This window comes from Lutra lutra, chromosome 9 (genome assembly GCF_902655055.1).
Source record: "Lutra lutra chromosome 9, mLutLut1.2, whole genome shotgun sequence".
Taxonomy (NCBI): domain Eukaryota; kingdom Metazoa; phylum Chordata; class Mammalia; order Carnivora; family Mustelidae; genus Lutra; species Lutra lutra.
Genome location: NC_062286.1, coordinates 30733201 through 30755797, shown reverse-complemented (window position 1 = coordinate 30755797; position 22597 = coordinate 30733201). Strand labels below are relative to the sequence as shown.

Sequence of the window (22597 nt, the reverse complement as noted above, 5' to 3'; positions counted from 1 at the left end):
TTCTGCAGACGTAGAATCACAGACCCTAACATTTCACAGATGGAAGGGTCCTTACTTCGGCCCTTATCTCTCATTCTGACAAGATAAAACCAAGGCTCTAAGAGTTGAGTGACAGAAAACGAGTCCTTTTTCTTGGCCCGGTTCTCTTTCAAGCTTTTTTTTCTAGCCAAAGCAAAGAAAGAAAATCTTAATATAAACCCAGTCTATTAACAGATTTTAGAATTTTTTTTTAGTGCAAGAGGGGGAAGAAATGGGTAGGAAAGTTGGCCCTACTTTTCTCAGTCTCCCTTCCTGTCACCAGTGACCCAGAGGTGCCTTCCTTGAGCTCTAAGCGTTCCAGGGAACACGGTGTGAAGAACACGGTCATAAAGTACTTCGCCATACTAAGGACAGATAAATCTTACACACAAATCTGTGATTATATCATCTCTGCATGTCTGTAGCTTGTAGGCACTTGCCAGGGACTGCTCCTTTAAGTTAGGAGCGTGGCTTAGAGGATGTCTACTCTAACTTCCCCAGGCAGAAATGTTTCCTTCATCCCTCCCCTCTGGAATCCGGGACTTGGGAACTCCGACTCAGCGGGAAAGCCTCTCCCTTTCTTCAAGCTAATTAACTCAAGTTGTTTTAGATTTCTTCTTCAGACACAGCCCCACCTGGCCTCGCCATGAACTTTCATCACATGAAAGATTCCCTCTCACCTGACAGCTTACCAGATATTTAAAGAAAATAACTAGAGGCCCTTACGTTTTTCTTTTGTGACCAGTAACCGTTGATTGTAATTTGCCCAACTCTGAGAAGTCCCATTGGTTCTCAAGGCTGGGAGAATTATACCTGGAGAGAAAGGATGCTTGTCTATTTCCATTTATAGGGGAAGATAATCTTGCCCCATGTCAGAGGAAGGAATTATCCTCTGAGCCAGCTGGAGGTGGGAATTCCTTCCAGTTGTAGAGACTGTTCACAGGGTGGACACAAACCATTTTATTGATGACTGCTGCAGAAAACATTCAGGGAAGAAATGAAAGTCATTATTTGGTAATAGAATGCTTCCCCTCCTTCATGTTGAATCTAGTAGATGTTCTGGTCTTTCCTTCTGTATAAAGATGATGCTGGGTGTCTGCACAGCACTCAGCTCTTATAAACACCTTTAAGAAAAGCAGGGTTGGGGTAATGATCTCCATTTACACAGAAGGCAACTGGCCCCCACCTGTGTCTGGAGTTCTACAAGGATCCTGCAAGCCTGGCTCCAAGGGTTAGCCCAGGTGCCTTCTCCCCTAAGGCCTAGAACCACAGTGAGAGCTCTGTCTGCTGTTGTGTTTGCCAATATGTTCATTCATTCAATAGGTGTTTTTCTTAAGTACCTGCTCTGTGCTCATCCCACTTTGCTCTTCAAAGCAACCCTTTTCTGTAGAACATCCATTATAGTCTCTTGAGGTTTCTTTGTACCTCTTGGGCCAGATAATCCAAATTTCCCCTAACCCGTTTCCTTTTGAAAAGAAAGGTCAGGAGAGCGAGCTCTTTGTTTCTCCAGGGCCTCATTCTTTAAGATTGGCTTAAATATAACTAGTGAATCTGCATTCAGGGGAGTGTATTGTCAATTTATTCTTGAGTCTTGCCTGTCTCTCTGAGACGCTATTTGCACATTGTAGTCAAGGATAGAAGCCCTTTCCCTTTCAAATAGCACGATGACAAATATTCTCTGCCTTAATCCCGAAGATCTGTAAGAGCCTATAGAATTACTGGAGCTTGCATTGATAGCCTCTAAGATTCTTACCCTGCGTGGATAGAGAAAGGCTAAAATGTCTTACACATGGATAAAGGGAAGAAAGCCTTTGCCACAAGAGGCCACAACTGCGTTGTTAAGTGATTTTTTTCCTCGCCCCTAGGAGTCCTAGAAAGATTTCATCTTGCATTTTCAACAGGATGGGCGGGGAAGGAGGAAGTCAAGGCAGTCTCTTTCAAACTTTCTCATTGTTCATTCATTCAACAAACATTTGTTCAGTGCCAACTATGAATTAAATCTAGTTGTGTCTGCCCAGAAGCAGGTAGCCTAGTGGGAGACCCAGTAGTAATAGCAGCAAAGTGTGCTGGCTGGTAGGTTTGAGGTATCAACTAGGTACAGTAGAGGCTTGGTGTGAGAGGCCTTGGGGGAGCTGGCAGGAAACACCGGCTGCAAGGCTGGGCAGGACCCTGACTGCTAAAGCGGGCCTCACACGAGTTGTTTTCTGTCCAGGCTGTAAGGGTGGGCTAGCCATTGAAGACAGAGAGTGACAAGGTCACTTGGGCCTTGAGGCTGGCTCACTCAAGGTGATGAGGTTAGAGGCGGGAAGACAGGTGAGGTGACAAATGCCCTTTGCAGGAGAGCGGTCTTGAGGCCTAGAAAAGGCTGAGGTCCTGGGGTTGGTGAGGGGAGACCGCAGTGGGCCTTGAAGTGGAGAATGAGGCAGGGAAGGAAGTTGGGGATGACAGCCGGGTTTTGGATTTGGGTGCCTTCCTGCCATTTACTGAGGGGAAAGTGTAGGAGTCTTGTGCTAGGGAGGCAGGAGGAAAGATGGCACATTCGTGTGGAATAAGTTGAACAGGAAGTGCCCCGGTGGGGGTGTTGGGGAAGACAAGTGAAGTCTAAAAAAGACCAGGGGAGAAAAGTCCAGTGCTGTCTGCGAAGGAGCAGTGTTTTCTTTGTGTTTGTTTTGTAATTTCTAGCTACTGATACTAGTGTGCACAATGAGTACCTTGGCCCATACCCAGCTCCAAACTTGTCAGTAGCCTATCCAAGGAGAAAAAGCCACTGATCCTGTCCTTGATGGTTAGGGCAATGTCAAAGAGCTTCTGGTAGCTCTCTTGATTTCTTTACTCATCTTGTCATTGATGAGCCTTGGTCCACAGAGCTACCTTTTGTAGTTAAAAAGACTTGTTATATGTGAACTAAAGACACTGACTGGGAAGGTACCATTAGAGGGGATTGTTGAAGCCACGTGCATGGTTGTGACTGCAGAGGGATTGTTAAGGGTTGGGGGATGGACAGCAACTGTCCAGCCCTGTGGAAAGGCCATATCTGGGGCAGGGGCTCAGACTTTTTCTGTAAAGGGGTCAGTTCATAGTTTAGACCTAGAGGGCCACATAGCCTATCACTGACTACTCAACTCGGACCTTGTCCTGTGAAAGCATCTCTCCAGGGGTCCCAGCCCCAGCACTACTGAGAAGTGGAACCAGATAATTCCTTGTTATGGGGGGGCTGTCCTATGCATTGAAGAATGTTTAGCATCTCCCCTGTTCCCACCCGCTAAATGCCAGTAGCATCACCACCCCCAGTCACAAGAATCAAAAATATCTCCGGATATTGCCAAATGTCACCTGGGTGGGGGTGTGAAGTCACCCTCAGCGAAGAACTACTGAGCTACAGACAACATATAAATGAATGGGCATACATGTGTGCTAATAAAACTTTATTTACACAAACAGGCCAAGGTTTGGATTTGGCCCACGGACTATATTGGCAGATGCAGGGTCTAAGGGATGGATGAGGGGAAACAAAGGGTTTATTCAGTAACATGTGAGGGCCTCTGGTGATCATTGCCCAGAGGAGGTTCTGTCGGGAATCCATTATAAGGAGGAGATTTTTATCAACAGTAGCTCTTACTCCTAGCACCTTTGCCTTCCTCGTTTTTATTGAGCTTAACACCTACCTGAAGATACCGGACATAAAATCACAAAGCTAGAAAACAAAAATAACAAATAATAGGCTCTTTAAGAGTCCTCAGAAAGCCTCCCGCCAGCACAGTGCCAAGCCTGGATTACGTGAGGTGAGTTAGAGAATTTTCTCTGGGAAGGAAGTGACTAAAGCGGATCTTGAGGGATGTTATGAGTAGGGGTTGATGGTAAGAAGGTGGGAGGACATTCCACATAAGGAACACAGGGTTTTTAGTTTCAGAAAGTTGCAGGGAAGTGAAGTGTCCCCAGTGAGGGAAGGGAGCCATTGTCCCCAGTGAAAGCTGCGTGGTGGTTGTGCGCGCCCGGTGCACGTGCTTCCTCTGGGAAAAGAATTAACAGCGCTGAATGCTCTTTTCTAGAACAGGATGTTTGTTTTTCTCTTCAAGCCTCAGGGGGCTTTTGTCACTGCAAAATTTTAATCTTTTGGCTTTTCTTTTACATCAAGTCAAATTTCTTTTGACAAAATTCTTTTGGCTGGTGTCTAGGACCATTTTATTCATTCTTGGTTGCTGACAAGGTGCAGGTACTATCTCTGCCTCCCGTTGGTGTTGAGATCATAGTGTATCGCTGCTTCTTTGTCCTGTCAGACCTGGAGGCAGGTAACCTGCGGTGGCCATTCCATCCTAAACTCACTTGCATGCCAGTTGTCATGTTAGCCAACTAGGAGCAATTAAGAGCACAGACTGGAGTCCAGTGGTGGCTGAATTCCTAGCTCCTCCATGGCTTTGGCTGATTGACCTGAGATATGGGCTTAATCTAAGATTGTTTCCTAACAGGTACGTTCAGTACCCACCTGGCCCGTAGCAGACATGTTAGTCATTCATGTTCACCAGTGTAAATTCCTTAGAGAAACAGGCATTTCAATCTTGCCACTTCCTTGCAGATCCCCTATAGACTTGGACTGGGGGATGGCACTTGGGGAGCAAACCAACTCATCCCTCATGATGGAAGGGTAGTAGGGGTTATGGGTTTAAAAACTTCTTGACTTGATGTTCACTGTGTACTCTGTATAGTGGGAGGGAAAGAGAAGATCCAATTTGTGTTCCATAGAAGAGCCTGGTTTGCCTGGTCTGAAAGGATGTTCATTCATTTATTGAACAAATATTTGTGTATAGATATTTCCGTACAAATAACACAAGGGAGCCTGTCTTGAAAGTAGATGGAGAATGGGATGGCCACTGCCGGCTTCCGAAGATCACCAGTGCTGGTATGAGGTGGAGAAGCCATGTTTCAGCCCATCTGATGAGAATGAATGATTATCAAGGGCTAGGGTAGGTTGGGAGAATAACGTGGAAGATCCCATTATCTGTCCTTTCTCCCTAACAGAGAAGAAGAGTAATCAGGGGCCTAAACTTTGGGGTCTAATTCTCTTTCTGTATTGATAATTTCATTGCAGCTTCACAGATCAGGTGGGCTCCGCAAGTTGTTCACAGTAATGGTGTCAAGCTAGAGTGCCTGCCTTGGTCCTTCCGACTAGCGCTGACAATGTGCCCCATGCAAAGCTGGTTGTGGTACATGAGTCAGGCATTTTGAGAGAACCTGTCTTCCTCCTGCCTTGCTCCCACACCCGGGGATCGATGGCCATATTGAGTCCTCCCCAATAACTGATTTTAATAAGGAGAAAGGGTATGTAATGGCCCATCTTCAAAAGTGCAGACTTTTCGAGGTGGAGGTGCCTGCCGTCTTCCAATTTTGCCTCTAAAAAACCTTTCAACTAGTACAATTAGATCCTATAAATGTGAGGCGTGTACACGAATTAGCAGTGAGTCTCCCATATGGTATTTTGTGGGTTTCTACAAAGCAGGTCGTAAAAGAAAAATAAATACAAGCTGTTGCTGAATCATAGACTAGACGTCCATTTACAAATAAGCGAAGGTGAGCTGTGTCAGACTGTTTGAGTGGGTCCATAAAATTGAGTCCGCTTGGTCTGGCTGTGAGTTCATGGGCTTGAGGGCTAAGCGGCTAGGGGCGGAGCTCACTGAGTGTCACCATCTTGGCACATATAGCGACGCCATGCTCAGCTTGGATGATACAGGAGAGGATAAGAATCTCAAAATAGAAATGGCATCTTCTTATCTTCTCATGGGTGGTGTAAAATAGACTAAAAATATGAAAAGCATCCCTTCAGCATGATGTTTATTAGGCATTCTTCTGGTTCCTTTTTTTTTTTTTTTCTGTCTTGGATTTTGATTGAAGTTCAGTGTGAAACATCTAACACCATGATTTTTTTTCCCATGAATTTGAAATTCTTTGATGCAGAGAAGCCCTCCTAAGAGGTTCGCGGAAGGACTGGCGTGAGAGCCCACGCTGTGGTAACATCTTAGCGTTTCTGAGCTAGCCGCTGGTCATCCCTATGTTAGTAAAAACATGGCCATCTTCAAGTAGAAAGTCTTCTAGGTAAAGTCTGTGAGCGTTTTCACAGGCAAATGTGACAGGAGGCCATGAATGATAGTGTCCCTGGGTGGGAGACAGAATGAGCAGGGACCCGCCATGCACCACGGAGGAGGCCTGGGATCAGGACTGCTCCCTATAATGTCCCTCAGACCTCGGTCACACAGCTGGCAGCCACCCACTCCATCTTTGAGAGAAGCCAAAATCTAGGTGCTTGGACCTTCTGCCCAGTAATCCTAGGGCCTCAGAGGACAAGTTAATTCCTTTTCTATTACAGTTTAATGAATCCTTCAGATTCCTAAAGATTAGTTTTCCCTCAGTCTGAGTTTTTGTTCAGCTGCTCCCCTCCTTCAGCTTCTCACATGTCATGACCAAGTTCTTTGTCTCCCTGTTGGACGCCACAGAACATGTAGGAACATGTTTCAGGTAACCTTTATCCCTTCTGAAGTGTGGAGTCCAGGGGCGCCTGGGTGGTTCAGTCGGCTGAGCTTCCAACTCTTGATTTCAGCTCAGGTGATGATCTTAGTCATGAGCTCCAGGTCCGTGCTGGGCACCATGCTTAACTCAGAGTCTGCCTGGGACCCTCTCTTCCTCTGGCCCTCCCCGGCTCTCTCTCTCTCTCTCAAATATTTTTAAAAACCAATAAATTGTGACATCTAGGGCCAAATACAGTTTTCCGGGTCTTATCACAGTAGCGTTATTTTCCTGTTGGCGGCAGAGAGAACTACCCCAAAGACGGTTGGGAGTAGAGAGGTTCATCATCCATTCCTGGGCTAATGGTTCAGACTTGAAGGAGGACCCGTTTCATTTTTCTGATTGGGGCCCAGGTGGTGCGGCAGTGCTGGGTCTGGGTGCTAAAGAGGGGGAGGTGAAGTGAAAAGTGATCAGAAGCTAGGATGACCTTGAAGGATGTGACAACAAAGCAAGCGAGGGGAAGTCCGCACACACTCACTTCCCGAAAGTAGAAGAAAGGAAAAAGCCCGAAGGTCCCTTGGGATGGTTTCTCCACCCGCCACGTGCCCCTGTTTTTATGCATGTGTGTTTCAAATTAACATTGCAACCTGTTTCATAAGATTTTTTTTTTTTTAAGATTTTATTCATTTCATTTGACAGACAGAGATCACAAGTAGGCAGAGAGGCAGGCAGAGAGAGAGAGGAGGAAGCAGGCTCCCTGCCGAGCAGAGAGCCCAATGCGGGGCTCAATCCCAGGACCCTGGGATCATGACCTGAGCCGAAAGCAGAGGCTTTAACCCACTGAGCCACCCAGGCGCCCCTGTTTCATAAGATTTTAGAACTTTTTTTATCCTCTCTGTCCACTGAGAGTTACTCTAAAAATAATTAGTGGACCAACCAAACATTCCTATCTTAAATGGGGTTTTTAAAATCTAAACCTCTTTGTTCTTTTCAGATGAGTTGCCAGTTCAGTCAACTCTTAAGTGATTCAGGAACTGATTTTTTCGTGTGTCACTTCTTAACGAATCCCGTTTCTCTTCAGCTCCTGGCCACTACGCTGCTTTGGTCTTTCTGGCATCATTCTATTTGCCAAAAGGATGGTAAGGAAGTAAATCAAAGGGCTGCTTTGGGGTTTTTGTTTTTTGTTTTTTGTTTTTTTTTCCATTGAATTATTCCTGCTGTGATGATTTCTCTCACTAACAAACATTGTCACTTGGGCTTCATTCTGTCACCAGAAAATGGAGTGGGTTAGCGTCGTGCCGGAAGGACGGCTCAACACGCTGCCATTCTTATCAAAACTGTGACTTCCCCTCGGGTCCTTTTGTATCCTGGAACCCTTGGATGTCTCATAAATTCCTGTAAGCGGGGCCTGTGCATTTGCAGCTGGACTCTGGGTCCCCACATCTGCCGGACGTTCTCTCTCACCTTGATGAAGGGTGACAAACCACTGGCCAGGGAAATCTTTTGTTGGCAAATCTGTCCGCTTCCAGTGCCCAGGGACTGGGACCTTTGTTTTCTAAGGGATCTAACTTCCCAGATGAGTATTATCTCAAGTATCATCGAAGGGGGGAAAGAGGAACAAAGAGTGATCCAAGAACACAGAGAAAGGGATTAGCAATCATGAAGAGTTCCGATTTCAGGGTCAAGAGGTGGGTTTTTGAAGAAAGGCTACACATGGGAAGATTTCTTCCTGTTTTCCTGTTTCTTTCTTGCCTTCCTGCCTTCCTTCTCTCTGACTTTCTGTCTTTGGATCTGAGGAAAACAGTGGGAGTAGAGGAATGATGGCAACACAAGAAAGCTGGAGAGCTGGGGGAGCCCCCCAGTGTAGGCGGGCAGTATCCTGCGGGCGTTTCTGTACCAAGTGGTCGCAGTAGTCCTGCCCGGTAGAAAAAGGCCAGCAGTTCTCTTCATCTGGTCTGCGGAACAGCCGGAGGGCCTGCTCACCAGTTGTGGGAGAGTAGTTCACACCTGGCCTGTGAGCCCCTCCTTCCCCTCTCCCACCCCATCCTACAGCAAGTAAGCCCCCTTCTTTCTGGGCAGAGGTGTCAGCCTGACTCAGGCTCCCCCACTGGGATTGGATTCATCCTTGCTCTGCCCACTGCCACATCGGTCAGCTGCCAGCGGCCTCCTGGAGCCCAGGTCTCCTTTTGTGAAAATGGTGAGCAGGGACAGGATTTTGTGTTGGACATTTAGGACCATCCCATTGCAGAGTGTCGTCTGGGTCACTAGCCGCGGTCTGGACAGGAGCAGTCTGCCCCAGCCCGGTGCCTCTTCCTGCCCATGCTTCCTTCCACCTGGACACTTGCTGCATCCTTATGTCTCTTGCCTCTTGCCTTTTCTCGTTCTGACCACAAACCCTTCTCTTGGGAGATCTTCATTCTGCCAGGTCCCACTGCTGCCTCTTAAACGTGACTGCCTGGTCCCCGCAGGAAGAGGCGATTTGTCCCTTGGCCACGCTCTGGTGAGACAAGCTCACCTTTCTTCGGGGGGCTGGGGGGAGGTCTCACCCACGCACTGCCACCCTAGGTTTCGGCTTTTGAACACAGTTGCCCCCAAAATGTTTGCGTTATGATCCTGAGAGTCAAATTCAGTAGGCTTTTCTGGGACCTTTATATAAAATTCACTCCAAGCTGCAGCCTGAGCCCTAAGCAGCCTATTTTGGTTTTTTGTTTTTGTTTGTTTGTTTGTTTGTCAGAGAGAGAGCGCACGCAAGCAGGCAGAGGTGGAGAGGGAAGCAGGCTCCCCACCGAGCAAGGAGCCCAATGCGGGACTCGATCCCAGGACCCTGGGATCATGACCTGAGCCGAAGGCGCAACCTAACTGACTGAGTCACCCAGGCGTCCCTATTAATTTGCTTTTTAAATAGCTAATTGCTCATTCAGTCACATGTTTCAAAAACCCCCAAACCCTAAAAGGATACACAGTGAGAAGTTTCTCGCCCGCCCACGTCTGTCGTATTCTATCCACTCCTCCCTGTGGGCAGCGCCGTTATGAGTTTCCTGTGTGTGTTTCCAGCGAGACTTCATAGACCTACAAGCTAGCACAAGGAGGGCTGTGTACTTTGGCACAAGTAGATCTGCATACTTCAAAGACCGATATCTCTGAGCTCTTTCTGTATCAGCATACAAAGACCCACTTCATCCTTTTTAAGGCCTGTATGGTACACATTTGTATTAGAGGCACCTTAATTCAATTTAACCAGTCTTCCATCAGTGGACAGTTAGGCTGTTTCCAGTTCCAGACTGTTGTAAGTTCCTGGGTTGATAATCTTGTACACGGATTATTTCCCATATATGTAAGTCGGCACATCTCTGTAAGTGGAATCCTGGTGTCCAAGGCATGGGATTTGCAGTTGTGACAGATGCTGTCAAACCCACTGCTACCCGGGGGGCATCTGTTGGGGCTCCCACCATTGGGGTATGCAAAGCCTGATTCCCGCCTCAGTCCAGTGTGTCATCACACATCTGTATCTTGAACAGGCTTGGCAGTGCGCCCCCTTCCTCACGGGGGAGCTGACTGAACTCCCGGCGAGTGTGCTCGTTCAGCGTCAGGACCTTCAACTCGAGCCTGGCCACTTGGCTTCGAGCCTTGTAGCCAGGTAGCCTTGGCAAAGGGACTCAAGACTCATCATCTGCCCTTCAGTGCCTCATTTGTAAAACGGGGCTGGTAACAGCAGCCTCATTGTTTCTTATGCAGGAGCCAGTATGTTGGAACAGTGGCCAGAACACAGGGCTGCTTGCAGTAGTACTCAGGGTGGGTGGTTCCCAGGAGTGAGTGTGCGCATACCGCCCCCCCCCCCGCCCCCACCCAGGACCAGCCACTTTGTTGTCACTGAAGAAACTGCCCGTTAGTTTCCTGTACTGGCAATGGCAGAGAAGATGCGGAAAAAACAGGCCAGGAAGGGAAAGGGGGCAGTGATGTACATTGGCTGAGAAGCCCGGGAGCCCAGAATATCCAGAAAGGAGGGGAGGAAGCAGCCAGTGTAAGATGTGCTCACTATTAGATTGTGATCTGTGGGATGGAGCATGGTTGCCCCTGAGTGGAGAAGGACAGGTAAGATGGGCGGGCAGGGGGTGGGGGGCGAGCTCCATTTCCCCAGCTTTACTCGCGAATAGCTACTAATCTAAAGTTGTAAAACTGACATTTTTGTCCAAAATTCCTTTAAAAAAAAAAAACACAAAACTCCCGTGTATTTGGGAGCTCATAGCACCAGTGCATAGTAGAAATTTAATACAAATTATTGTTTGCAAAGTCCTAGAAGGCACATCCCCACATCCCTGTCCGGCAATAAACACTATGTAAATATTTATAGAAAGAAAAATGCTTTTTACAGTATCCTCTCTTCTGCCCCTCCAGTCTCACTGCCTGTTGCGTATGTGGCCTTCACTCACCAACCCTTTCCTTTCTTTTTGTCGCTTCCTTCCCACCTTTGTGTCCATGCCACTGACCTAAAACCCAGTTTCGATCAGGCTGAGCCAGCCTCTGATGAAGGGCTTCAGTGCCCATAGCGGTGGCCGTGGTCATGGCCGTGGCCAGGCGGGGAGGGAGAGCTGTGCGTTCCTGCCCTGAGCACCTTCCTGGTCAAGTGTTTCCTCTCCCCTTCTCCCCAGCTCACCCAGTCCTTGTTCAAGTGCAGGGCAGTGGGCGCGGGATCTCGTCAGCAGGGCAGAGAACCGTTCACTGGCTGCATCCCCATGGTACTTTTCTGCATAGCTTGAAGTATTCTCCCTCGGTTTCTGGCCTCGTGTAACCTTGACTCCACGGACGGCCCTCACTTTCTCTTGCATTGTGGTGGACACACTGTATCTTTCCATGGCAGCTGTCCTCCTGGCCGTGTGTGCTGAGGACACCACTCCAGTGGGCAGCTGTCCCTCGGGACGGCCTCCCACCTTCTGTGGGCTCAGTGTCCCAGCAGCCCCTGCGAACTGTCATCCACCATGCGGTGCCCAGGGGCACCGGGAGGCAATACCAGCTACCTGGGGTGGCAGGGCCCCGGGCTATCGGACACTTAACCAGGAAGTTCTGAGGTTGGGATCCAAGGCTTTGGATTTGTAACCTTTGTGACAGCCACTAGACTCAAATTCGAGGGAAAACAGAGAACGTCTGGACCTGCCGGCCTGGCTTCTTACACATGCATGTCCCATTCTTCGGTAGCAGTCATCTCTGTTAGTGACACAGTGTTTCCTCGGGACCCTAACCTCAAATGGGAAGTGGCATCTTGGGGAGCTTGTTGGAGCCAGGGCCTTGATCAGGACTAAAGAGAACGAGAGATGGCAAGTGTTTGGTCCCAGCTGACACTGGATTATCGAACTTGGGTTCAGACCCCCTCGAGCTGCCAGGGCCGCCTTCCCGCACATGAAGGCAGGGCATGGTGGGCCTCTCCCGCTCATCGTTCTCTGCCTTGTTGAGCTTGGGTGCAAGCCAGTTCTCAAACAGAGCCAGTTGGTCCCTTGCCCGTGGGTACCAGGGCACAGTTCTTTTCACCTGCCACAGGGAAATGAATGTGAAGCTCTCGCCGGAAGGAAAGAAGTATGCAGCGGATACAGACGGCCTCTGGCTGCTACAAAGCAAATGTGTCTGGCTCTCTTCAAGCCACCACCTGACTCAGCCCTCCAAGTATTTACTTATTTATTTGCTCCACTGCCCGTGGGAGAGGAGCCCGCTGGGAGAGGTCTCAGCTGAGCCATTTCAGGAATTCCCACAGTGGGAAAGGTTTTAGCTTCCCCATGTCAGCTGACGTGACTGAAGAGTTAGAGGATTATTTTTAAGAGATGAACAGTTTCTCCTCTGTAAGATGAGAACCTGGAGCCCCACACTGCCTCGCTTAGCATTTCTGATTGTGCTGAGTGGCGTATACAAGGAGGGGGTGTGAGCCTTCCACACTGGTAATGCGTGACCACAAGCTTGGTGGCTTACATCACTCTCTAGTGATTGTCCCACAGTTTCTGTGGGTTGGAAGTCCAGGCAGGGCTTCGCTCCGGGGTCTTATCAGGGGGTGAGCCAGTTGTCAGGGCTGCAGTCTCATCAGACACTCAACTGGGGAAAGAATCCACTTCAGGTTTCCTCAGGCTGTTGGCAAAATTCATCTCTGTCGGCCCTCCCTCTCCATGGCAGCTTATCCTTTCAAGACTAGTGAAGGGAGACTTTCTCAGTCTGCTAAGATGAATATAACCTAACCAAGGGGGGAGCATCCCATCCCCTTTGCCATATTCTGTAGGTTAGAAGCAAGTCCCAGGTTGTGCCCACAAAGGCATTAATGCTAGGAGTCACATCATGGAGGTTTCCTTGGGGTTCTGTCCACCCCAGGGAGAGGATACATGCTGTATCAGTAAATGTTCCAAAAGTATTTCCAAGTGAAGACCCAGCCTGTTATAGATGATCACACTGGTTTTTTCTGTGAAAAGAAGCCGTTTGAATCTTTTCCTTCCATCTCAGAATGCCCCAGGTCCTGAAACCCTTGGCAGCCCAGTTCTCTGCACTGCAACCTGATCCCAGCTGTAGCTGGCTGTAGGTGATTGAGAAAGGGTGATTATTTTTTTTTGATTCCTGAATCCCTGTTTTCTCATGTCATCCCTGTCTTCTCATTTTAAGAATGCAGTTTGCTCCCTCTAATAACCACTGTCACTTAGTAAATATTTCCAGTCCCTTTGCTTATAGGACTGTTCGCTGTATTGCATTAATTTTATTTAGACATGGAGCTCAATGACAAAATACTATCAGTCTTGCTAGCGTGAACACCAAACAAAAGAGAAAACACATTTGAAAGCAAATCCACTTGTATCTAGGAAGCTGAAATCACCCTGGTCATGTGCTGACAGCAGTACTTAGAACAGAGGAAAAATCTAAAATCTTAGACACATGTAGAAAATTGTGTCCATAGCCATGTTTAGAAAGTGCTGATGTCATAGGTGTGAGGTTTTTCGATCTCTTTCTTTTTTTTCCCTTTTCTCCCCCTGAAAGAAGACTGTGGTTAGTGGACCCTTAGTAGAAAACCTGAAGATAGAGAAGACAAAATCAAGTGTGGCTCTTGACAGAACTGCTCCTGCCATTATGCACAGGCTCTGGTGAAAAAGGCGGGCCCTGGTGAACCCCAAAGGGCAAGGTGCTAACTATAACCTGCTTTGGTTTCCTTTTTCCAGGTTTCTCCCCACCGTGGAAGGGGTTGGATGATGTACCTCGCTCTCTGGGACGCCCCACTTGGCTGTAATCTCAGGAAGGCCTCTTAAACCCCGGCTCATCTCACAGCCACTTCTGAAAGCTACTTGAGAAAAAAAAAATGATGTGACAGACCCTCTCAGGAAGGATTTTCAGAAACCCAACATCCGCAGAAGAAAGTGGCCCATTTCCCTTTTGCAAAGTAGACATTCTCGGATCCCAAAATGCCAGCCAAGACACCGATTTACCTAAAAGCTGCCAATAACAAGAAAGGCAAGAAATTTAAACTGAGGGACATCTTGTCCCCCGATATGATCAGCCCTCCCCTCGGAGACTTCCGCCACACCATTCACATTGGCAAAGAGGGCCAGCACGATGTCTTCGGCGACATCTCCTTCCTGCAAGGGAACTATGAGCTGCTCCCAGGGAACCAGGAGAAAGCACGCCTGGGTCCCTTCCCCGGGCACAGCGAGTTCCTGCGGGCCAACAGCACCTCCGACTCCGTGTTCATAGACACGCCCTCCCCGGTGCTCAAAAATGCCATCTCCCTCCCGACCATTGGAGGGTCCCAGGCACTCATGTTGCCCTTGCTGTCGCCGGTGACATTTAGTTCCAAACAGGAGTCCTTTGGGCCGGCCAAGCTGCCCCGGCTCAGCTGTGAGCCGGTTGTGGAGGAGAAGGCCCCAGAGAAGAGCGGTCTGCTGGAGAACGGGACAGGCCACCAGGGAGACGTCTCATGGGGCTCCAGCGGCTCCGCGTCACAGTCCAGCCGGGGCAGGGACAGCCACTCCTCCAGCCTCTCCGAACAGTACTCTGACTGGCCGGCTGAGGACATGTTTGATCATCCCGCCCCGTGCCAGCTCGTCAAGGAAAAGACGAAGTCAGAGGAGTCCCTCTCTGACCTCACGGGTTCCCTCCTCTCCCTGCAGCTCGATCTGGGGCCTTCCTTTTTGGATGAGGTGCTGAATGTCATGGATAAAAATAAGTAATGGACACCGTGGACTCCTGTCCTTTGGGGGAAAAGGTATCAGAAAACAAAAACTAAACTAACCACAGTCAAAGAGAAGAGCTTCACTGGCTATGTGTGCAGTTGTGCGTGATGGGTTTTCTAAAATCATGTTCCTACGAAATATTTTTTGTACCTGTGATGCCCTGTTTGCAAAAACAATTAGAAAAAACCAAACCAAACCAAAACAAAACAAACAAAAACCCGTCCTGGCAGAAAGGAAGTGAGTCAGTCAGAACCCATTTTCAGCGGGCATTGCTAATGTTCAGCTCACATTTTTTTTGTTTCCAGAAATGTAAGAACTCTGGCTCGGCCAGGATTGGCACTAGCTACGAAGGGCTGCACAAGTCACGTTAAAGAACTTGACAATGCTCCAGCATTTTCTGAACAAGAAGAAGTCAAAATTTAATACCTAAGCCTTTTTTTCTAGACTCTTTTCTATATTACCTTATTTGGGCTCACCATAGCGAATTCTTCAGTGTTAAAACTGTTCTCTGTTTTCACATTTGAACAACTCTATGGGTTCGGGGGATTTTCTCGTAGCTCTTATATATCCCGATATATTATATCTATATCGCGCAATTTTGACAGTCAGCTACATGTTGGTAAGACACAAGCGAAGTATTACTGTAACTAAGTTATTTTTAAAGTTAAAATATATTTTTATGTGCCTTTGGCTTTTTATTGCAGAGTCTACATTTTATAGCTCCTACATCAGATGTTGTCATTTGACTTATGTCCATTAGGGTTCCATTGTAAGCTGCGTATGTATATGTTTGGAAAAGTGTATTCATACTTAGCTTTATTTCTTTCTCTTCATCTGTTAGCGTACTTTTCACAGCATCCAACAATGGATTGTTAAGTTTAAAGGCATAGGTTACTCATGATGCTTCTGCAGAGACTGTGGGCTACACCATATAATGTTATTTGGAAATATAGGTATTTTAGTACAGTACATACTTGCATTACGTAGGTACTTCATGCGACACAATAAAGAGTAAATGTTAAAATGAAATTGCTTGTTTATAGTAATAACAGGGCTAGAAAAATGGCTTCTCTAAAGTGTATGTGAACCTTTAAAATAAGAGGCGATTTTCATCCACTCTGCAGTTTTGATTTTTTGCCCAAAGGTTTGAGAGTCCAGAAACAAGGGCCCTTCAGTTTTAGGAAAAATGAACATGTGAGATCAGAATTTTTAAGTCAACATTTATGCCAGCCTTTCAGGACTCATTTCTGTGAATCTCCTAACCTTACATTAACACACTTTGTAGCAAACTCTTGTAACCCCAGTCCCATCCCTGTTGGACAGATGTTTCCTTGCTGCAGGTGCCATATAAACAAGATTAAGGAGGCTAAAAAGAAGGCAGTAGAGAACATCCTCCCCCCATAAGGAGAGATGCCTGAGGACGTCAGTTAAGGAAACAGGAAGAGGAAATGTACACAGTTCCTGCCCTGCTGTCAACCACCCTTCTCCTCCCTTCAAAGTCCAACACTTGCACATAATAACTTTCATTTCTCCTAGAACTATATCCCTGAAATGACTTCCTCTCTCAAATACGTCAATGATTGTCCCACCTGGTTTGGAGTTGTTGCAATTCTAACATCTGATGGCCTGAAACAACCTCTGAACTTAGCAGGGACACACAAGACAACTCACCAACTAGAAGAGGAAACCAGTTTCCCTGGAGCACAGAGTACCTGCCTTAACTTCCCAGCTGCATTTCTATCCCACGATTTTCTAGCATTCTTTTTCTGTTCAACCAGAGCCTTTGAACACTCCCCATCTTCATTCACGGTCACATTTATTCTCATTGTACTCTTCATCTGCAGCATGACCTCAAGGAAAAGATAAACAACTAGGTGAAACAGTAATGTTTGCGTATTTCCTCTGCTTGGGTTTGTTTGATAGAATCTAAGTAATAATGCATCCTCGCTGGTATTTAGCTATTAGACTTTCTCTGGCCCCTCTCACAGACAGGCTCCCATTAAGTTCGGTATAATTGAGAGGGCACAAACACGCCCCTGTCACAGAGGAAACAGAGCCACATCCTGCTTATGATTTTGTTAAGTCATTTCTCCGTGGCAGCCCTTCTAATACCTGGTTCTTTCTCCAAGGAGCAGGTGCAGAGCTGGTGGTGGCTTTCTGCAAAAAGGCACTTTGAACTTGGCACCTGCTGAGAGCTGAATTGATGTTCTCTGTCTGTGAACATCCTCCCACTTTAAACCTAATGTATCAAGATGCACGTTATTTGCAAACTCATAATGATGAGCCACCTGTAACCCAACAACCAGAAAAGACACCATGCAATTTGTGTGAAATAGAGACTGTGTTGTAGGCAAGGTTCTTGGAGGTGATCTTTCCCTTGGGCGATGAGACCTAACAGAGGACATGCTCTATTATTTCTGCCTCAAATTATTTGCTTTTAAAAAAAAAAATCAAAACATCAGGGTACTTAGCTCTTCCCAAATATAAAGCCATAACAACACATTTCATTGAGTCAGGCCCCTGGCAACAAATGCAGAACACTAAACTGGTTGAACAGATACCCAGGTCTCCAGAGTCATGGTCTCCTTTATGTTATTCATACTTAGAGTTTTTTAAGTCTCTGCACAAAAATGCTTGAAGTCATGGAATGGAGGAAGTCATGAATCCATTAACTTGATAAATGTTTTTAAACAGACAAAAGAAAAGTATACATTCCCTGATGGCTTTGCTCCTCCTAATATGAAGCCTGGTGAGACTGAATCATTTTGTTGTGAAACATACAAACAATAAAGCAAGTTGGCGTGATGGTTTCTCTCCAATAAGAGTTTCTTTTTTGGAAACTTACCAACCTATTCCCTAATTTAGCAGTTCTAATAACGTCCTCAGACTTTAGAATGAGTCTACCAAACTAAAATGAATGATCGACTTATTTTTTTTAAGATTTTATTTATTTATTTGACAGACAGAGATCACAAGTAGGCAGAGAGGCAGGCAGAGAGAGAAAGGGGGAAGCAGGCCCCCAGCTGAGCAGAGAGCCCGATGCAGGCCTGGATCCCAGGACCCTGAGATCATGACCTGAGCCGAAGGCAGAGGCTTTAACCCACTGAGCCACCCAGGCACACTATTTTTTTTTTTTTTTTTTTTTTTGACAAGTCAATAAGCCACATACAGAATTAGGTTACTGGCTGCCCCCCTGTGTCACCACCCATACTTTCCGACCAGATCCAGCAACATAAGAGAAGTTTCCAGATGCTAAATGATAAGCTAGCATTGACCCAGACAGGTAGGTCACCTTCTGGTTTATTTGGTTGTATAAGTCTTGAGAATATCACAATACCCAAAATAATATTCCCACATTAACTTAATGTGTGACTAAGCAATACAGTTATTTTCTAAAGAAGATGCTGTCCCTGGTTGTTTGCTTGATGGCCATGTTTGTTTCATCTGATGGTAACCTGGAGAGGTGCATGCTTGGTTGGGATAGATAGCACAAGATTTCATCCAGCCTGTCTTCCATCTGAGAATGTTGAATTCTCCTTATTCTTAGGGCACGTGATTAAGAAATCGGCCTAAACATTTCTTACTTGAGTAATGTTATTCGTGGCCATCCACTCCTAGAAGTAGATGATCCCCCTGACCAATGGCCAAAAGGTCAGCAGTAGCCTAACGCTATGTCATGATGCCTACTCGCCTTACGTCATCTCATTCTGCCAGCATTTGATCATCAAACATCACAAGAAAGGTGACTACAATCAGATATTTTGAGAGAGAGAGACTGACCACATTCACATAACTTTTATTACAATCAAATGTTATAATTGTTTTATTTTATTATTATTGTTAATCTTACTGGGCTTAATTTAGAAACTAAACTTTATGGATGTATAGGAGAACATCGTATACATAGAATTTGGTACTATCTGTGGTTTTAGGTGTCCTCTGGGGGTCTTGAAACATATCCCCTGTGGATAAGGGGGGGACCAACTGTAATATACTACATTTAATTGTCCTCCATTTGTACTTAAAAAGAAAAAATCTATAGTGAATTCACTTCCATTGGCTTCCAAGGGAGGTCAGTAATCTTTATTTGAAGTTCAGGCAAATTTCCAACAGATCAGCACTGGGGATAGATAGGTAACAACATCTGCCCAATTCAGGGTCACTTTGCCAAATACAGTTAATGTCCCAGAATCTCCTTGTGCAGACTTGCCTGCCATACATCAGAATTAGGGAGGCTGAACTGGTAAAGTGGGTGTTATGCTTGCCATAAAACAATTATTGGAGTGAGTCATAAGACATGTGTGATTTGTTGCCAAAAGATCATTAGGAGAAAAAAGACCTTTGAGTTCTGGGGAGGGAAAGTCCTGGAGGGCTTCATAGGAGAGGAAGACCCAAATAGTGAGATTTGTTTTTCAGGAGAGGGAGAATATTCAGGAGGAAGAAGCTTATGAGCAAACAAAAAGATACACTGCATCCTAGAAGGCTTTATACTCCAGACAGTCCAAGAACAGGGATCAAAGTAGAAAATGCTCAGGTTCAAGCCTGGAAGAGTTGGGCCCATGCCTGCGAAGGGTCTCCCGGTGGAGTAAGAAGATGCTGGAATCTGAGATTGCTGGACAGGTGGCTCCCAAGGTTAGAAATTTATGTGCAATAAGCACATTACATGAAACTAAACTAGACAAGAGCATATCCAGTTAACAGTGCCTACAGTATGACCCGAAGGCCAACCTGGGGACACCTCAACTGTGAGGCCAGTGAGCGTTCAGGGAAAGTCCTTCATGATGATGGAAAAAGCAAGAGGGACAAAGTATCTCCTGAAACAGCACAAGATGAAAGTTATTATTACAGTCCCTGAACCGAACCTACTTGGGCCATTGTCCCGCCAACAGAACCTCCAGGTTGCTTCTTCAAGCTCCCTCTCAACCATCTTTTCCCAGTTGGGTTGCAATTCCTGCAAGATTAAGGGATAAAACTCTTCAAGAAATAAAAAAATTTAAATGTTGTTGAAAAGTCTCAGCTGAGAGGAAAACCAGCCCAATGGAGTAGAAACAAACAGCCCCTGGCATTCTCGCCAATGCCTTGAAGTTCACAGTCACAGAACGAAGTCCCGGAAAGAGGCAGAAGTCCTGGATGTCCAGACTCAGGATGCCTGTCAGTACTTGCCTCTTCTCAGCAGTGACTTCTGGGCTGCCCACCCCTCAGGGAAGACCAAATTCACCCATTGGATTAGCCCTTCCCCTATAAGGTACATCAGGAAACCACAATCTCAGCACAGCACGAAGTCCCCCACATTTACAACACAAATAAACACCAGTGAGAAATGGGAAGATCTTTCCATTACATTGGGATCTTAAACAAAGGCGCCCTTGAGGTACTGTTTCCATGGAAAAAATTCCAGCTTTGAGTCACAAGAAATGTGGATTCAAACCCCCAAAGGATGTGTTGTCCCCTCACCCATGACCAGAGTTTTTTGTAAGTGAAAAAGGCAGAACTTGAGTGACCCCAAAAAGACAATCCCACTCAAAACAATTTCTCCTTTATGTAGCTATTCCAAGGCCCAGAAAACGCACCATTGGAGATGGTTCTTTTGGGTGAGGCATGCTAGGCAAGGACTCCCCTTAGAATACCCCCGGAGGGGGCGCCTGGGTGGCTCAGTGGGTTAAAGCCTCTGCCTTCAGCTCAGGTCATGATTCCAGGGTCCTGGGATCGAGCCCCGCATCGGGCTCTCTGCTCGGCGGGGAGCCCGCTTCCTCTTCTCTCTCTCTGCCTGCCTCGCTGCCTACCTGTGATCTCCATCTGTCAAAAAAAAAAAAAAAAAAAATCTTTAAAAAGAATACCCCCGGAGTATCAGCATCTTAAAGCCTTTAGCAATGGGATGTGAACTTGTTTATCAGACATCTACTCTAGGAACACAAGCTGTCTAGCAAATGGACTGGGGCAAGGGACACACAGAGTTAAGAGACACCAGGAAAAGCATGAAGAGTGAGTTCACTTAATGCAGAATTTTGCCTGGAACCCAATAAAAGAGGGGGTGGAGAGAAAGGCTTTTCCAGGATATTTACCTGTCACCAGGGGTAGCCTTCACCAGAAGAGATAATAAGGGTTATAGTTGGCTGGTCTCCCTTGTGCAACCACTGCAATTAAATCTAATTTTGAATCAACACCAGTCAGATAACACAGGAAGAGACTAAAGTGAAGCTCTCAGTGATGGGCGTGGTTCCCCTCACCCTACAGGCTATAGGGTATTCATGCCTTCATGCCAACCGTTGATATTTCTGAATCACTGTCGGATCTTCTCTCTGCCTTTCCCCCTCTTGACCCTAAACAATGACATCTTAGTGATAGGGCTTCTTTAAGGAGATTATGATTTTCTCCTAGAGTCTCCTTTACAATACTTTTCCTGCATTTTGAGGTAAACCATTTGCAATTCTCCAAAACACATGAAACTTTGCAAAGCCTGAAACAATATTAAAAATGACACTCTGCATTTATCAGAGTAAGCAGTAACGTCCAAACATCTCTTCGTAAAGTAAGCAGAGGCGTTGTTGAAAGCAGGATAAGAAAATTGCTAACTATCTTCTAACCCCTACTCTCACTGCATGAAGATGAAATTGGGATGGGACTAGACACAAGAAGGAAAACATTTTCAGTGTTCTGGCCTCTGATTTTTTTTTTTACCATAAATGGCCAGTAGGGAGAGCAGACAAACACAAGCTTAGATATTAGATTGCAACCAATAAAGTTCTCCCGCCCTGGTAGCGGACCGTGGGTCCTGTGACCAAATAAAACACTGTTTGTGAAGATTCGTTCCACAGTAACCCCATTCTTAAAAAAAAAAAAAAAAAAAAAGTGATGGCTTCACTGTTATTAAAATGGCCAATTTTCAACACAGTTGGCTCTCCAGACTTCATAAGCACATTGAAAATTGATCAGGTATTTTCGGTAACGGAGAGGGGAAATTGTGTCCTGATAGAACAGAGAGGAGGGGAATCAGGACCTTCCTCGTGGAGACCCCAGTCTCAGAGATTGCTTGAACCAGAAGTAAAAGAATACAAGTGAAATAGCCCCCTCTTCTAAGCAGCAGTGAAATGGGGTTGCAAAGACGACACTTGCCTTCTTTCCTTCCTACCCCTGATCATCTGAGGGTTTCCTCTCCAGGGAGATCCCCTGCCTGGCCCCTAGTGCCCAGCCCTCCTTTTAGATCATGAGAAGGCCATGGGAGAGCAGAGCCAATGGTCTGGAGGATGCTTTGCAGGGCGTGATTTCACCTAGACATGCCCAAGAAAGACATGTGTGGGTTTCTTGCCTTTCCAGCAAGGGGTCCTCTCATAGACCAACTCTCCTCCGAAAACAACAAAAGATAGTATATGAACAGTATACATGAGGTAGACTGAATAATGGCCCACGAAGATAACGGGTCCTCATCTCTAGAACCTGAAAATGTTACCTTATCTGGAAAAGGGATCTTTACCCATATGATGAAGTTAAGGGCCTTAAGAGGGGGAGCTATCCTGGATTATCCAGGTGGTCCCTAAATCCAATCACAATGTCCTTACAAGAGGGAGATGAAAATGTAACACACAGAAGAGGAGGAAACAATGTGACTATAGAGGGAGAGACTGGGGTGATGTGGCCACAGGTCAAGGAATGCTGGTGGGCAGAGCTGGAAGAAGCAAGGAACAGATGCCGCTTTAGAGCCTCGAGCTTCCAGAGGGAGCATGATCCTGTCAACAGCTTGACTTCAGCCCAGGGATACTGGTTTCAGACTTCCAGCCTTTAGAACTGTGAGAGAATAAGTCTCCGTTGTGTAAACCACCAAGGTGATAGTAATTTGTTAGAGCAGCATAGGCAGTGAATGTAATAACCCAAGCACTGGGCAGAAGACAGGGCAATGGGGT

The 22597-nt window shown here is 46.5% G+C and overlaps 1 protein-coding gene and 1 long non-coding RNA gene across 3 annotated transcripts in view; one reads left to right on the top strand and one right to left on the bottom strand.

The window, feature by feature from the left end:
• CDC42EP3 (CDC42 effector protein 3) overlaps positions 1-17137 on the top strand; it is a 24525-nt gene extending 7388 nt beyond the window's left edge. The window contains exons 1-2 of one of the 2 annotated variants that reach the window (XM_047745239.1): positions 7632-7652; positions 13692-17137. In XM_047745239.1, coding sequence (XP_047601195.1) covers positions 13932-14696 — 765 coding nt within the window. In that variant the 5' untranslated portion in view covers positions 7632-7652; positions 13692-13931 and the 3' untranslated portion in view covers positions 14697-17137. Of the gene's footprint in view, positions 1-7631; positions 7653-13691 lie in introns of those variants that run through there. The other variant, XM_047745238.1, reaches the window with a different exon arrangement.
• The window catches only part of LOC125108868 (uncharacterized), a 23242-nt gene extending 645 nt beyond the window's left edge, over positions 1-22597 (bottom strand). The window contains exons 1-2 of the long non-coding RNA XR_007130030.1: positions 22585-22597; positions 7116-7121 (exon numbers count right to left, since the gene is read on the bottom strand). This is a non-coding gene — a long non-coding RNA (uncharacterized LOC125108868). The remainder of the gene's footprint in view (positions 1-7115; positions 7122-22584) is intronic.